The following is a 13,686-nucleotide window of genomic DNA, read 5'->3' on the forward strand; positions in this document are numbered from 1 at the left end:
GTGTAAATTTCAGTTGCAACTGGTTGCATAGCTCATCAACACAGTTCGAACATGGTAATGCTCTTGTCTCAGATTGCTTATAAAACAATTAGCTAGGTTCTTAGACTGTCCCAAAGTGAATAATAAACAGGTGATGATGTTAAGTGGCTTTTGTTCGCAGAATCTTACGTTTTTGCAGATTTTATTGCCGAGACCAAATAGATCAGCCCACGAGCTAGTTCTCGAAAGTCAAATAGGGTAAATCTCAAATTTATAACAAAGAACGTGCGTGAGAGATCATACAATCATGTTTGAAGAATCAAATCTTTAATTGAAAGAAAATTCAGATATATTAGAGAAGACTGAGGGAGGACTCTCTGACAGTAGAAAGATAATTAAACTTTGATGGCATACTTTCTAATTGGAAAGTACATGTCTTTCTTCTTCTCTCGTTCTGTCTTCAGCGACGCCTATCCAATGCAGAGAAAAAGTCATGAAGTATGGACCAAAACAAAGCATGTCACTGAATTCAAAATACCTGGTGTTTAGTGAGTCTCCTTCTGATGGCTCTAGTCTTCTTGGGACGGAGATCGAGTGGCAACAACTTCTTGTTTTTGTATGCTTCTCTAAGAGCAGACTTTTGTTTCTGTGAGCTCACAGTCAACACTTGCGCAATCGACTTCCTCACCACTTTGCTGCAACAACCCAAAAACAAAAGACCACAATTAGATCCATAATAACTTAATTTGAGGCCTTACCAAGATTGCTAAAAGTCCTAAACAAAAACAATGGTCTTGCTTGTTCAGAGATTCAAATAGATTATATAAATATCTTTCTTTTCCCATTTCGCAGACATACAAGATAACTAAAAATCCCAAAAACTGCAACAATAAACCCAAGACTAATCTAAGCCTCGATTGTTTTAAACACCAATGTTTTGGCGTCTGTGTGCATAGGGATTTTGCTTAAGATGCTAAAGATATCTAAAAACAATGAACATAAAAGCAAACACAAGCAAAAAAAAACTGATGACTAAAGACTAGAAATCAACAATTCCATAAGCCAGGTACCAATACCATGCAAAGGGCAACACACTAATCACATGAATGTATCAAAATGCCTAATTTGTAAACACTGGCACCATAAACAATTCAATATAAATGCAATTAACAATTAAAAAATCAACAATCTAGTAATCTACTATTCTCAGTAGCTTTAGATCATACTCAGAAAGAGGCTAGTGATTCCAATATCAAGCAGCTCAAAATATTCCAACATTTGTATAATAAGGCTGAGAGTAGAGAACAATTACATCTTAGAGAGCTTGTTAGGAGCACCACCAGTGACCTTAGCGACACGTAGGGAAGCAAGCTCTGCCTTCAATTCTTTCAATTGAGTAGAAAGATCCGATTTTGATTTATCTCTCAACTCATGAACCTTGATTCTCGCTGTTCACGGATCCATTTCAACACAACACAATAAGAAAATGGAGCCAAACATAAGCAACTCAAACAATAATGGTGGAAATGATTCAAGAGTAGGGACTTACCCATGGCGTCTTCGAGCCCTCTCTGACTCAGTCTCTTTGCACTGCTATAGTAAGACACCTGAAACCCTAAACTGAAGAAGATGAAGAGTTCTAAATGGGCCTCAATGATATAAATGGGCCTTAAGTTTAGTACAGACAGTGAATAATTTATTCTTTTTAGTCATGGTTAATACGTTAATCTGACTCACCATGTGGTATTTACAAAATTAATCAGATTGTAATATGTCACTTTATGTATAATGTTTTTGTAGGATTGATTCAAAATTGACCTTCGTGTGTCTTGCAAATATATTTTTTCTTTTGCCGGCAATGTGTCTTGCAAATTTTCCATATATATCGAATTTGGTAATTTGAGGTCAAATGTTATCTTCCCCTAAAGAAAAGTTAGGTAATTAACAGGATAAATTTATTTTAGTCAGCTGGTCCCATAAGTAAAACGCATTAAGCGGTTTTTCGTTAAAAGCTTAATCTGATTTGACTCTTTGATCTCTCCCTCTTACTAATTTTTTTTTTTGGTCAGATATAAAACTCTCTTATCTCGTGATCCTCGTCGTCTATATATTGAAACAAATCCAGTTTTCTTTCTTGAAACGTATAACAAAAATAGAACATCATGGTTATGTACAAAGAGGTATGTCTTAATCTTTCTCTCTTTTCAATTACGAGTTAGCTCTTTTGTCATGCAAAGCTCTTTGCTTTGTATCTAAAAACGAAGATTCATGATACAATTATTGTTTTAAGCTTATATAAAAATTTGGGGTTTCGTTTGTCGTTGTTTAGGATTATGTTTCGAACTCACGAGGGATACAACTTTTCACGTGTTCATGGAAACAAGAGGAGCAGCAAGAACCAAAGGCTTTAATCTTTCTCTGTCATGGCTACGCCATGGAATCAAGCATCACCATGAGCAGTTCCGTCTTTTAAAATCATGATTATAATATACTCGTCAATATATATACATTCATGATTACATTTTAATTGATATTAAAACATATTCATCAGGCACTGCAGTGAGGTTGGCCAATGCGGGTTTCTCGGTCTATGGAATGGACTATGAAGGGCATGGTAAATCCGGGGGATTAAATGGTTACGTCAAAAAGTTTGATGATCTTGTTCAAGACGTCTCTTCTCATTACTCTTCAATTTGCGGTAAGAATGTTTTTTTTTAAGAACCACCAAAAAAAAATAAGTTTTACCTCCGAATAGACCACTATTTTTGAAAATATCGTAAACCTAAATCTTGTGGTCTTTTGAGAATTTCTCTTCTTCTTCTTCTTTTTTTCCTCCGTTTGAAAATGTTATTAATTATTAATATATTTTGGAAATGATGAATGTGAAGAGTTGGAAGAGAATAAGGGGAAGATGAGGTTTCTAATGGGAGAATCCATGGGAGGAGCAGTTGTGTTACTCTTGGAGAGAAAGAAGCCCAATTTTTGGGACGGTGCCGTTTTAGTCGCTCCCATGTGTAAGGTATGTGTATGATCGATCGGTCTCGTGTTCTTCAAGTTTTAGGGTAGCCCTTAGTATACTATATCCTTACTATATAAGTGTTGACTTCTAAACTTTAAGATTGAGATTTTTACCAAATTGAGTTATTTTTCATGTAATATAATGTCTATTTCACTATTTTTAGTAATTAGATATGAATCACTTGATTTTTTTTTTTTTTTTTTTTTGAGTAAAGTTAGCAGAAGACATAAAGCCACATCCAATGGTGATCTCATTTCTCACAAAGCTAACTCGGTTTATTCCAACTTGGAAGATAGTTCCTAGCAACGATATTATTGACGTAGCATTTAAAGAAACCCACATAAGAAAACAGGTAACATATTTGATTATCATCATTTTAGTATAGTTTTCGACGTTTAATTTTCTTTATCTAAAAAAGAAATGATTTTAAAGGTAAGGGACAATGAGTATTGCTACAAGGGCCGTCCTCGCTTGAAAACCGCTCACCAACTTTTAATGGTTAGCTTGGATCTTGAGAAGAATCTTGATCAGGTTAATTTTTTTATTTTTTTTATTTTATCGATCTCCTTTGATATCTCCAAGCTTTGCTTTTATTTAATTAACAAAATTGGTGAGTAAATACTAAGAAATTGAATTTAAAAAAACAGGTATCGATGCCATTTATTGTCCTTCACGGTGAAGATGATAAAGTTACAGACAAAAACGTAAGCAAACTATTATACGAGGTAGCTTCAAGTTCGGACAAGACTTTTAAGTTATACCCGAACATGTGGCATGGGCTCTTATACGGAGAATCTCCTGAGAATTTGGAGATTGTGTTTAGTGATATCATAAGCTGGTTAAAGGAGAGAGCTTCTGTCACAAACCAAAAGTTGGAGACTGAGTTAAAGCATGTAGATGATGGTTTTTCTATGCAAAAATGAGTGTTTAATTTGCATGTGAACTACAACGATGGGTTTTATGTATTACTACTAGATCGAAGAATGTTGTAAGTTATGTACACCAAACAGTACAAGTCATAATAGAGGCTCGTAAATCTTTTTCTGTTATCATACCATTCAAATGAAATAAAAGTCTGTTTGATTAATTTTAAATCCATTGGGGAACCTGAAAAACCAATCCAATACACTTTTTTGTTTATATATATATATATATATATATATATATATATATATTATGATTCAAAACATCCAATTATAAACAAGCTAAATGCTAAACCCAAAATCTTTTGCTGATTTGACGTAATTTTGAAGCATCAATATTTTTTCTTTTTGAACATACAAAAAACTCAAATTCATGTTCGAAGATTTTACTTCTCAAGAATAGTACTTAAAAAAGATTGCTTCTCACCCAAGATGATCCCCCCAATCTACTCTGCGTGATCCAAGGGGAAACTCGAATTTAAGAACAATATCCAGTAAATTGTTTGAGTTTGATGGAAAACATGAAAACCATTAATAAAAGGATGAGATTTAGAACATCGCCTTAACTTTTGCTTGCAAAAAAAAACTTAGCGAGACCATAAAGCATCTATGAAAGGTTGGCTACACTAAATCTAGACTACAGAAATTTATGTTGTAAGATTTTATCACATCCTACGTACCGTCTACAGATGTATCATGGTTTGAATTGCACGTCGAAATTTCATTTTGTTCAAATTTTAGACCTAAAGTTTGTGGCATTTTGAGTTTTATTGAAAAAACGTGTGATATTTTTGGAAAACAAAACATGAACTGTGGTATTTATTTGAGTCAACATTTATAGTTTGCATTCGGTCTTTTTACCTGCGTTTACTAGCTGCAAATGGCATCTGATTTTAAAACATTAAAACAATCGATAATGCGCTTTCATCAATTTAAGCCCACCAGCCTTATACAGAACAAACGTATCAATGATAAGGTCTAAGTGAGAAACTGAAATTTAAGAACGAAAAGTAACCAACCTTCTGGTTTTACAGAGTTAATTGGCCACATTATTATGAAGTTACAACTTCACTAATGACATTTAAGAAAAAAAAAAGAAAACTCATCCCGTCATTAGTGCTTTACTTTTGGTGTTATGAAATTGCTAAATTTAGGTCACCTCTAAAAAATTAGTAATAGCTCCTTCGAGCGAAGAAAAAGGAAATTACTATTGTCTTATTCAACCCTTTTCAAACATTTCTTCTTCCACAAGAAACAACAACGAAGCCATATATTCTTTTGTGTCTTAGTTGCTACTCTCACATTACATTATCTGGGATCAAATATGGTTAGTTTCGTTCTTCTTCTCTGGCTTACAAAAATCTTTACATGTCATGTGACTTGACTTTTGTCAATTACAGGCTCATGTGGATGGGCAAGTTGGATATAGCGAGGTAAATATCATTACTCTGATTTTTAAGATTCATTGTTTTTCTAATCTCTCATATGAATAAGAGTCGATGATTATGTGATGATTTAGGAATTCATCGAGAATTCGCGGGGAATGCAACTCTTAACATGCAAATGGTTTCCAGTCAATCAAGAACCAAGAGCTCTCATCTTCTTTTGCCATGGCTATGCAATTGATTGCAGCACCACCTTTAAAGGTATCTATTTACATATACCTATATATGCATTCATTGAAGAAGAAAGGGGTGAATATTAATGTGGGTTATTCTTACCTACAGATATAGCACCTAAGTTTGCAAAAGAAGGTTTTGCTGTGCATGGAATTGAATATGAAGGGCATGGGAGATCAAGCGGTCTCTCTGTCTACATTGATAACTTCGATCTTCTCATCGATGATGTCTCTTCACATTTCTCCAAAATATCTGGTCCATCTCTTCTTTGACCTCATTACACATTGACATTGCTAACTTACTTGTCATAACGTTAGATATAAGCCTAGACTGTTTTAAAACCAAATTTCTGCGTTTACTACATGAGAAAACAAAATTTATAAAAACATTATCAGTTTTTTTTTGCAAACAAAGAAAAGGTCTGCTTAAAAAATTTTAAATGTTTTTATTCATACATATTCAAATAAAAGGTTTTTATTTATACATATTCAAAAATAATTTGTTCTAAACCATTGTCCATTGTCTACTTGTCTAATGCAAATTAATGCACTAGTTATCCTTAATACTAAACCGTGTGACTTGGATTGTGTTTGTTGTGCGAGGCAGAGATGGGAGATAACACAAAGAAGAAGAGGTTTTTGATGGGAGAGTCGATGGGAGGAGCAGTAGTCCTTCTCTTGCACCGCAAGAAACCCGAGTTCTGGGATGGAGGAATCCTTATTGCACCCATGTGTAAGGTGAACATATATATTCAGATATATATCATTTTATATAAGAATTATGTATAATTACTAATTTGATGAGAGTCAGATTGCTGAGGAGATGAAACCATCACGAATGGTTATATCTATGATAAATATGGTTACAAATCTGATCCCATCATGGAAATCGATAATTCATGGACCCGATATCCTTAATAGCGCGATTAAACTGCCTGAAAAGAGACATGAGGTATCTTACTCTCTTTCGGCTATAAGATAAGAGATTTTGTTTTTGGTAACCAATAAATTCTGGACCTTCTCGGACCAGAGTCGATATCCACTGACCGTTTAAAACACAGATAAGAACGAATCCAAATTGCTACAATGGATGGCCTCGTATGAAGACAATGAGCGAGCTTTTCAGAATCAGCCTCGATCTAGAGAACCGTTTGAACGAGGTAATATCCTATATACGCATTGAGGCAAAGTTCCATTGGCTTGTTCCAGTCACTTAATAAATAAAATTACACAAACACACACACACACAATTAATCTACATGTCTAGGCAAAATAAATGTTAATTTGGGGATATGTTCATGTGAGATATAGGTGACAATGCCATTCATAGTCTTGCATGGAGAAGATGATAAAGTGACAGATAAAGGAGGGAGCAAACTGCTTTATGAGGTGGCTTTGTCTAATGACAAGACTTTGAAGTTGTATCCAGAAATGTGGCATAGCCTTCTTTTTGGAGAGCCTCCGGAGAATTCAGAGATTGTGTTCAATGACATTGTCCAATGGATGCAGACAAGAATCACTACTCTTCAAGTAAAGGCTAATAATCATGAAGCAAAAACCTCAAATCTGATTACCTCAGATTCGGTTTAGACTATAACCACGTCTTGTTTTTTGCTCCAAGTGAGACTATATTTTTTTCTTTCCAAGGTCTGAATAGATAAAGGCTGCATGATAGCTTATCAGATTATAGATGGTTTTTGGAAACCATTTTTTTTTTTTTTTTGTAAACAAGATTTGTATTTTTAATTTTTTGGATGTTCTTGTGATTGTCTCTTCTAAAGCACTACTGATTTAACTAAATACAATTTGAATTATTTTTGAAAAATATCAATTAATAAAAAAGAATGATTTACAAGTGAGGAAAAAATAAATCAAAATTGTAGTTCAATAGTTTCTAGATAAGTTTTTTTTTTACAAACTTGTCATGATTACAGTTCCTCACTGTTTCTATATGGGCTTAGAGTAAACTTGTTTTGGGCCGGTTTCGTTCTAAAAAAATAGGCCCATGATTGAATCTCCGCCGTTAGAGAACACCACTCCACTCTCATAGTCGACCTTCGAGCGAGCTATGGCGGTAATACTTAGGGTTTATTCACCATAATCTGTCAAATCCAAAGTTGAAATATGCTCTAGGAGTTCACCTAAACTCGGACGCCCTGCGAAAAACGTAAATTGAAGGCTAAACTCTAAACCCTAGCCCTTGCTGGTGGTTGTAGCTTGCTAGTTTGAGAGATGTATCTGTACAGTCTTACTCTGCAGCAGGCGACGGGAATCGTCTGCGCAATCAACGGGAACTTTTCCGGCGGCAAGACACAGGAGATTGCGGTAGCTCGTGGCAAGATTTTGGATCTTCTCCGTCCCGACGAGAACGGTAAGATCCAGACGATACACTCTGTAGAAGTATTTGGTGCAATTAGATCCCTAGCTCAGTTTAGGTTGACTGGTGCGCAGAAGGATTATATCGTAGTAGGCTCAGATTCGGGTAGAATTGTTATACTTGAGTACAACAAGGAGAAAAATGTGTTCGATAAAGTTCACCAGGAGACTTTTGGCAAGTCTGGTTGCAGAAGAATTGTGCCAGGCCAGTACGTGGCTGTTGATCCCAAAGGAAGAGCTGTTATGATTGGAGCTTGTGAGAAGCAGAAATTGGTTTATGTTTTGAACAGAGATACCACTGCTAGGTTAACTATTTCTTCTCCCTTGGAGGCTCACAAGTCTCATACCATTTGCTATTCTCTCTGCGGTGTGGACTGCGGTTTCGATAACCCGATTTTTGCAGCCATTGAGCTTGATTACTCCGAGGCAGATCAGGATCCTACTGGCCAAGCCGCTAGTGAGGCTCAGAAGCATTTGACTTTCTATGAGCTCGATTTGGGGCTCAACCATGTCTCTAGAAAGTGGTCTAACCCTGTTGACAATGGTGCCAATATGCTTGTTACTGTTCCTGGAGGAGCTGATGGCCCGAGTGGAGTTTTGGTTTGCGCCGAGAATTTTGTTATTTACATGAATCAGGGTCATCCAGACGTGAGGGCTGTGATTCCTAGACGAACTGATTTGCCTGCTGAACGGGGAGTTTTGGTTGTTTCTGCCGCCGTGCACAAGCAGAAGACAATGTTCTTCTTTTTAATCCAGACTGAGTATGGCGACGTTTTTAAGGTCACCTTGGATCACAATGGCGATCATGTCTCCGAGTTGAAGGTTAAATACTTCGACACCATTCCCGTCGCATCCTCTATATGTGTGTTGAAGCTGGGATTCCTCTTCTCTGCTTCGGAATTTGGAAACCATGGTTTGTATCAGTTTCAGGCCATAGGAGAGGAACCTGATGTAGAGTCTTCCTCCTCTAATCTGATGGAAACCGAAGAAGGTTTTCAGCCCGTCTTTTTTCAGCCTAGACGACTTAAGAATCTTGTTAGGATTGACCAAGTCGAGAGTCTGATGCCGCTCATGGACATGAAAGTCCTAAACATTTTTGAGGAAGAAACCCCTCAAATCTTTTCACTTTGCGGCCGGGGTCCACGATCCTCTCTAAGGATACTGAGACCTGGTTTGGCCATCACTGAGATGGCTGTCTCTCAGCTTCCAGGTCAGCCAAGTGCTGTGTGGACGGTGAAAAAGAATGTGAGCGATGAGTTTGATGCATACATCGTTGTCTCTTTTACCAATGCTACTCTTGTTCTTTCGATTGGTGAACAAGTTGAAGAAGTTAATGACAGTGGGTTTCTTGATACTACCCCATCCCTGGCTGTCTCTCTGATCGGCGATGATTCTCTCATGCAAGTCCATCCCAATGGTATCCGCCACATAAGGGAAGATGGACGCATTAACGAATGGAGAACTCCTGGCAAGAGGTCAATTGTTAAAGTTGGGTATAATCGGCTTCAAGTGGTCATTGCATTGAGTGGGGGAGAGCTTATATACTTTGAGGCAGATATGACTGGCCAGCTGATGGAGGTGGAGAAGCATGAAATGTCTGGTGATGTGGCTTGCCTGGACATTGCCCCTGTTCCTGAAGGAAGAAAAAGGTCTCGCTTTCTTGCTGTGGGATCTTATGATAATACTGTGCGCATTCTATCTCTGGATCCTGACGACTGTCTGCAGATTCTCAGCGTGCAAAGTGTCTCTTCAGCTCCGGAGTCTCTGCTATTCCTCGAAGTTCAGGCATCGATTGGTGGAGATGATGGTGCTGATCACCCGGCAAATCTCTTCCTCAATTCTGGGCTGCAGAATGGTGTTCTTTTCAGAACTGTGGTGGACATGGTGACTGGTCAGCTTTCGGATTCTCGCTCCCGGTTCTTGGGGCTGAAGCCTCCCAAGCTATTCTCCATTTCTGTGAGAGGCCGGTCTGCAATGCTGTGTTTGTCTAGCCGACCTTGGCTTGGTTATATTCACCGAGGACACTTCCATTTGACGCCTCTGTCTTACGAGACTCTGGAATTTGCTGCCCCCTTTTCATCTGATCAGTGCGCTGAAGGTGTTGTCTCTGTCGCTGGGGATGCTCTGAGAATTTTTATGATTGATCGTCTTGGTGAAACATTCAACGAAACAGTGGTCCCTCTGAGGTACACGCCTAGAAAGTTTGTTCTCCATCCCAAGCGGAAGTTGTTGGTTATTATCGAGAGTGACCAGGGAGCATTCACCGCAGAAGAGCGTGAAGCTGCAAGAAAGGAGTGCTTCGAGGCTGGTGGAGTGGGAGAAAATGGCAATGGCAATGCAGATCAGATGGAGAATGGTGCGGATGATGAAGATAAGGAAGACCCGCTTTCTGATGAGCAGTACGGTTATCCAAAAGCAGAGTCTGAAAAGTGGGTCTCTTGCATCAGAGTTCTTGATCCCAAGACAGCTACGACAACTTGTCTCCTGGAACTTCAGGACAACGAAGCTGCATACAGTGTCTGTACGGTGAATTTCCATGATAAAGAGTATGGTACACTGTTGGCTGTTGGTACGGTCAAAGGGATGCAGTTCTGGCCCAAGAAGAATCTAGTGGCTGGGTTCATACATATTTATAGGTTTGTGGAGGATGGGAAATCTCTTGAGCTTCTTCATAAGACGCAAGTAGAAGGTGTTCCTCTTGCTCTGTGCCAGTTCCAAGGAAGACTGCTGGCAGGGATCGGACCTGTCCTCAGATTGTATGATTTGGGGAAAAAGAGACTGCTTAGGAAATGTGAAAACAAGCTCTTTCCAAACACCATTATCTCTATCCAAACTTACCGTGACCGTATATACGTTGGTGACATTCAGGAGGTGAGTGGTAGATCCTTTTTCCTATATATTTTACTTACTACTGTGTGCTTTGTTTTATAGAAATATCTCATGTAGCCTTTTCATTATCGTTTTGCAGTCTTTCCATTACTGCAAGTACAGGCGCGACGAGAATCAGCTGTACATATTTGCGGATGACTGCGTGCCGAGGTGGCTGACAGCATCGCACCATGTGGATTTCGATACCATGGCAGGTGCAGATAAGTTTGGGAATGTGTATTTTGTGCGGTTGCCTCAGGATCTGTCGGAGGAGATAGAAGAAGACCCGACTGGCGGGAAGATCAAGTGGGAGCAAGGAAAGCTGAATGGAGCACCGAACAAAGTGGATGAGATAGTACAGTTCCATGTTGGGGACGTTGTGACGTGCTTGCAGAAAGCTTCGATGATCCCAGGTGGATCGGAATCGATAATGTATGGAACAGTGATGGGTAGCATAGGGGCATTACATGCTTTCACATCCCGTGATGATGTGGATTTCTTCTCTCATCTGGAGATGCACATGAGGCAGGAGTATCCTCCTCTCTGCGGGAGAGACCACATGGCTTACAGATCTGCATATTTTCCGGTCAAGGTAATAAACCAAAACCCATTTGCTTTTCCTCCAAATCAAAAGAAGTCCCTTGATTTTGAATTTGACACTTTTTGCATCTTGTAACAGGACGTGATAGATGGAGATCTGTGTGAGCAGTTCCCGACACTCCCAATGGACTTGCAGAGGAAAATAGCAGACGAGCTGGATAGAACACCTGCGGAGATTCTGAAGAAGCTCGAAGACGCAAGGAACAAGATCATTTGATAACACACGAAAAGAGAGAGAGAGAGTCATTGTTTTGTTGAAGGACAAAGTAGAGAGTAGAGAAGAAAGAGGTTATAATAGATTTTGTAAAGCTCTTCAATGGTTTGTTAAACAAAACCCCGCTCTTGTGAAAACTGATGAATTAATTGCAAGTTTACTTTTGAATCTACAACAGCATGAAACAGTTGCACCGGTAAGGTTTCTTCCATATTCAGGATTCCTAGTAGCTATGGTAGTTCTTGATTCGTTCATGAGAAGCATTGAGAATTGTGAAGCAGCAGACAAGTGGGAGCCTCGCCTGTCTCAACAAAAGATCAGGAACTGCAGACGAAGAGATCTGAGTTAATTCAGAGGCTCTTAACACCAGCCATTCTCGTTGAGAGCAAAAACAAAGATTGAGGATGCAGGTGAGCTAAATGAATCTTCTGCAACATCAGACTTAAAAAGTACCTGGTAAGATACAAAAACAAAGAATTATTTCACATTTTCTGTAATCAACATTTATCTCTTTGTTAACTTTGTTAGCTAAACATGAAACTTTTCCTTTTCCAAATCTCAATCACAAATTGATTTTCAACAAATCCGATATTATCTGAATCCCATATTATCTCAAATTCGATAAATTTTATAAATCATTATATACACCGTCTTATTACATTCTTATAAATAAGAGACAATATAACTAACTAAACTAACTATATCTCTTACGAAACATACTTTTCTTTTTGTCAAAGCTCCAAAGTTACTTGATGACGATGCCTGGAAGAAACAAGCGCAAAGAAAGATCCTGGCCGGAACCGCAAACGCAACCACAGTCAGAGATTCCTTCTTGTCTTCTTTGGCAGCTGTTAACATGTCTCCTCCGTCGACGATAGCTTACGTATTACCGCCAGGTTTTAAGTTTGTGCCAAACGATGAAGAAGTCATCCATTGTTACTTGAAACCTTACTCGGACGGCAACACGAACGTATTGCTCCATGTTCCTATTCATCTCGTCAATATCTACGAGTCGAATCCACAAACACTTTCAGGTTAACTTGTCTCCGTCCATATGTATTGTTTACTTAGTTGAATTCTTTAGTTTATTAAGTTATTAACATATATCTATATATATATATTTTTGAAACAGAGGAATTCCAGAAGGGTAACGATAAAGAATGGTTTATTATAACGGAGAGGAACAAAGTTGATCAAGGTTTAAGCCAAACAAAGAGAGTTGGTTATGGTGCGAAAAGGCAGAAACGTGTCGACACTAACGGAGGATATTGGCACGCAACAGTGGCTGCCCAAAAGATCAACGCTGGAGATGGTGTCGTTCGCAACAAAAGGCCACTGGCATACTACGTTGGGAAACCATCAGAAGGCGTCAAAACTGATTGGTTAATGCAAGAATACTCTCTTGATCACTCTTCTCACAACAACGACAAGGTAAGAAGTGTTTCTTGGTTCCCAAGTTATTTAGGTTTTCAAGTTTTGGATTCTGTTTTGAGTCTTGTTTTTGTTGTGCGTCTAGGATTACACTTTGTGCAAGATCTATCTTACTCCACAAGCAACAAAGATGAATAAAGAAGTGGGAGAAGAGAAGAAGAAGCAGAAGAAAGGAGAAGCCGTTGTTTCAGTTGCACCTGTGGAAGCATTGGAAGAGCAGCTGCCTTGTAATGTCGAGTATCATCAACCGCTAGCACCGCTAGATTCTTGCCAACCGCAGCCTCATGATTTGGCGTATCAACAGCAGCAGTTTTGTCCAGGCCCACTGGATTCTTATCAACCGCAGCCTCATGATATGGAGAATCAGCAACCGCATAATGAGAAGCTGAAGAAAGAAGAAGACGTTGAGCAGCTGGATTTGCATCAACCAGACCAAGGAAAAGGATGCTAATTGATCTCTTTCCTCTATCGGCAATGTTCTCCAAAACCAGAGATAATTCTCCCTGTCTTTATTGCTTTTGATGCCTTGATATAAAACATTTATACTCAATTTGTCCAACATTTTCTTAGCGTCTTAGACTTATAAACTAACACATACAGATATAGATATAAAACACCGGTGTATTCCAGTTTCAGATTACCCAAATATAAAAAATTT

General features: G+C 38.4%; 5 protein-coding genes across 11 annotated transcripts; 4 read left to right on the top strand and 1 right to left on the bottom strand.

Annotated features, from left to right (window-relative positions):
• Nucleotides 1–148: 148 nt before the first annotated feature.
• AT3G55170 (Ribosomal L29 family protein) lies at nucleotides 149–1,769 on the bottom strand. Of its 5 annotated transcripts, none has more exons than NM_001339724.1 (5): nucleotides 1,717–1,769; nucleotides 1,529–1,599; nucleotides 1,292–1,427; nucleotides 518–674; nucleotides 149–449 (listed from the first exon to the last, which is right to left on the bottom strand). In NM_001339724.1, exons 2-5 carry the CDS (start codon nucleotides 1,530–1,532, stop codon nucleotides 375–377), a joined length of 372 nt encoding a protein of 123 aa, NP_001319756.1. In that variant the 5' UTR covers nucleotides 1,533–1,599; nucleotides 1,717–1,769; the 3' UTR covers nucleotides 149–374. The 5 variants fall into 5 exon arrangements, with proteins under 5 accessions (NP_001319756.1, NP_001327436.1, NP_191077.1 ...); NM_202711.2 differs by lacking the exon at nucleotides 1,717–1,769 and having other exon boundaries at nucleotides 208–341; nucleotides 362–449; nucleotides 1,529–1,581; NM_001339725.1 differs by having other exon boundaries at nucleotides 149–674.
• A 215-nt stretch (nucleotides 1,770–1,984) lies between these two features.
• Nucleotides 1,985–4,082, top strand: AT3G55180 (alpha/beta-Hydrolases superfamily protein). Its single transcript, NM_115376.2, has 7 exons — nucleotides 1,985–2,159; nucleotides 2,309–2,438; nucleotides 2,531–2,677; nucleotides 2,868–2,998; nucleotides 3,213–3,350; nucleotides 3,431–3,529; nucleotides 3,646–4,082. Exons 1-7 carry the CDS (start codon nucleotides 2,142–2,144, stop codon nucleotides 3,919–3,921), a joined length of 939 nt encoding a protein of 312 aa, NP_191078.1. The 5' UTR covers nucleotides 1,985–2,141; the 3' UTR covers nucleotides 3,922–4,082.
• A 1,075-nt stretch (nucleotides 4,083–5,157) lies between these two features.
• On the top strand, nucleotides 5,158–7,376 carry AT3G55190 (alpha/beta-Hydrolases superfamily protein). The gene is made up of 8 exons (NM_115377.2): nucleotides 5,158–5,248; nucleotides 5,322–5,354; nucleotides 5,441–5,567; nucleotides 5,649–5,795; nucleotides 6,147–6,277; nucleotides 6,351–6,491; nucleotides 6,601–6,699; nucleotides 6,851–7,376. Exons 1-8 carry the CDS (start codon nucleotides 5,246–5,248, stop codon nucleotides 7,127–7,129), a joined length of 960 nt encoding a protein of 319 aa, NP_191079.1. The 5' UTR covers nucleotides 5,158–5,245; the 3' UTR covers nucleotides 7,130–7,376.
• Nucleotides 7,377–7,567: 191 nt separating this feature from the next.
• Nucleotides 7,568–12,440, top strand: SAP130a (Cleavage and polyadenylation specificity factor (CPSF) A subunit protein; the record flags this gene model as incomplete). 3 transcript variants are annotated; one of them, NM_001339727.1, is made up of 4 exons in its annotated part: nucleotides 7,589–10,786; nucleotides 10,884–11,375; nucleotides 11,463–12,053; nucleotides 12,335–12,440. In NM_001339727.1, 3 exons carry the CDS (start codon nucleotides 7,772–7,774, stop codon nucleotides 11,598–11,600), a joined length of 3,645 nt encoding a protein of 1,214 aa, NP_001319757.1. In that variant the 3' UTR covers nucleotides 11,601–12,053; nucleotides 12,335–12,440. The 3 variants fall into 3 exon arrangements, with proteins under 3 accessions (NP_567015.1, NP_001319757.1, NP_001327611.1); NM_001339728.1 differs by lacking the exon at nucleotides 12,335–12,440 and having other exon boundaries at nucleotides 7,772–10,786; nucleotides 11,463–11,671; nucleotides 11,776–11,948; NM_115378.4 differs by lacking the exon at nucleotides 12,335–12,440 and having other exon boundaries at nucleotides 7,568–10,786; nucleotides 11,463–12,089.
• Nucleotides 12,334–13,658, top strand: NAC063 (NAC domain containing protein 63). Its single transcript, NM_115379.2, has 3 exons — nucleotides 12,334–12,631; nucleotides 12,730–13,028; nucleotides 13,114–13,658. The coding sequence occupies exons 1-3, from the start codon at nucleotides 12,454–12,456 to the stop codon at nucleotides 13,477–13,479; spliced, it is 843 nt and encodes a 280-aa protein (NP_191081.1). The 5' UTR covers nucleotides 12,334–12,453; the 3' UTR covers nucleotides 13,480–13,658.
• Nucleotides 13,659–13,686: the final 28 nt, after the last annotated feature.

This window comes from Arabidopsis thaliana, chromosome 3 (assembly GCF_000001735.4).
Source record: "Arabidopsis thaliana chromosome 3, partial sequence".
Lineage (NCBI taxonomy): Eukaryota > Viridiplantae > Streptophyta > Magnoliopsida > Brassicales > Brassicaceae > Arabidopsis > Arabidopsis thaliana.

Coding starts and splice junctions, on each gene's coding strand:
- AT3G55170 (NM_001339724.1), bottom strand. Junction 675..1,291: donor CCTAACAAGCTCTCTAAGAT/GTAATTGTTCTC, acceptor GGGTTGTTGCAG/CAAAGTGGTGAGGAAGTCGA. Junction 450..517: donor GGAGACTCACTAAACACCAG/GTATTTTGAATT, acceptor TGCATTGGATAG/GCGTCGCTGAAGACAGAACG.
- AT3G55180 (NM_115376.2), top strand. Junction 3,351..3,430: donor AAACCCACATAAGAAAACAG/GTAACATATTTG, acceptor ATGATTTTAAAG/GTAAGGGACAATGAGTATTG. Junction 3,530..3,645: donor TTGAGAAGAATCTTGATCAG/GTTAATTTTTTT, acceptor TTAAAAAAACAG/GTATCGATGCCATTTATTGT.
- AT3G55190 (NM_115377.2), top strand. Junction 5,355..5,440: donor GGCAAGTTGGATATAGCGAG/GTAAATATCATT, acceptor GTGATGATTTAG/GAATTCATCGAGAATTCGCG. Junction 6,700..6,850: donor TAGAGAACCGTTTGAACGAG/GTAATATCCTAT, acceptor TGTGAGATATAG/GTGACAATGCCATTCATAGT.
- NAC063 (NM_115379.2), top strand. CDS start 12,454: ATGTCTCCTCCGTCGACGATAGCTTACGTATTACCGCCAGGTTTTAAG. Junction 12,632..12,729: donor GAATCCACAAACACTTTCAG/GTTAACTTGTCT, acceptor TTTTTGAAACAG/AGGAATTCCAGAAGGGTAAC. Junction 13,029..13,113: donor CTTCTCACAACAACGACAAG/GTAAGAAGTGTT, acceptor TTGTGCGTCTAG/GATTACACTTTGTGCAAGAT.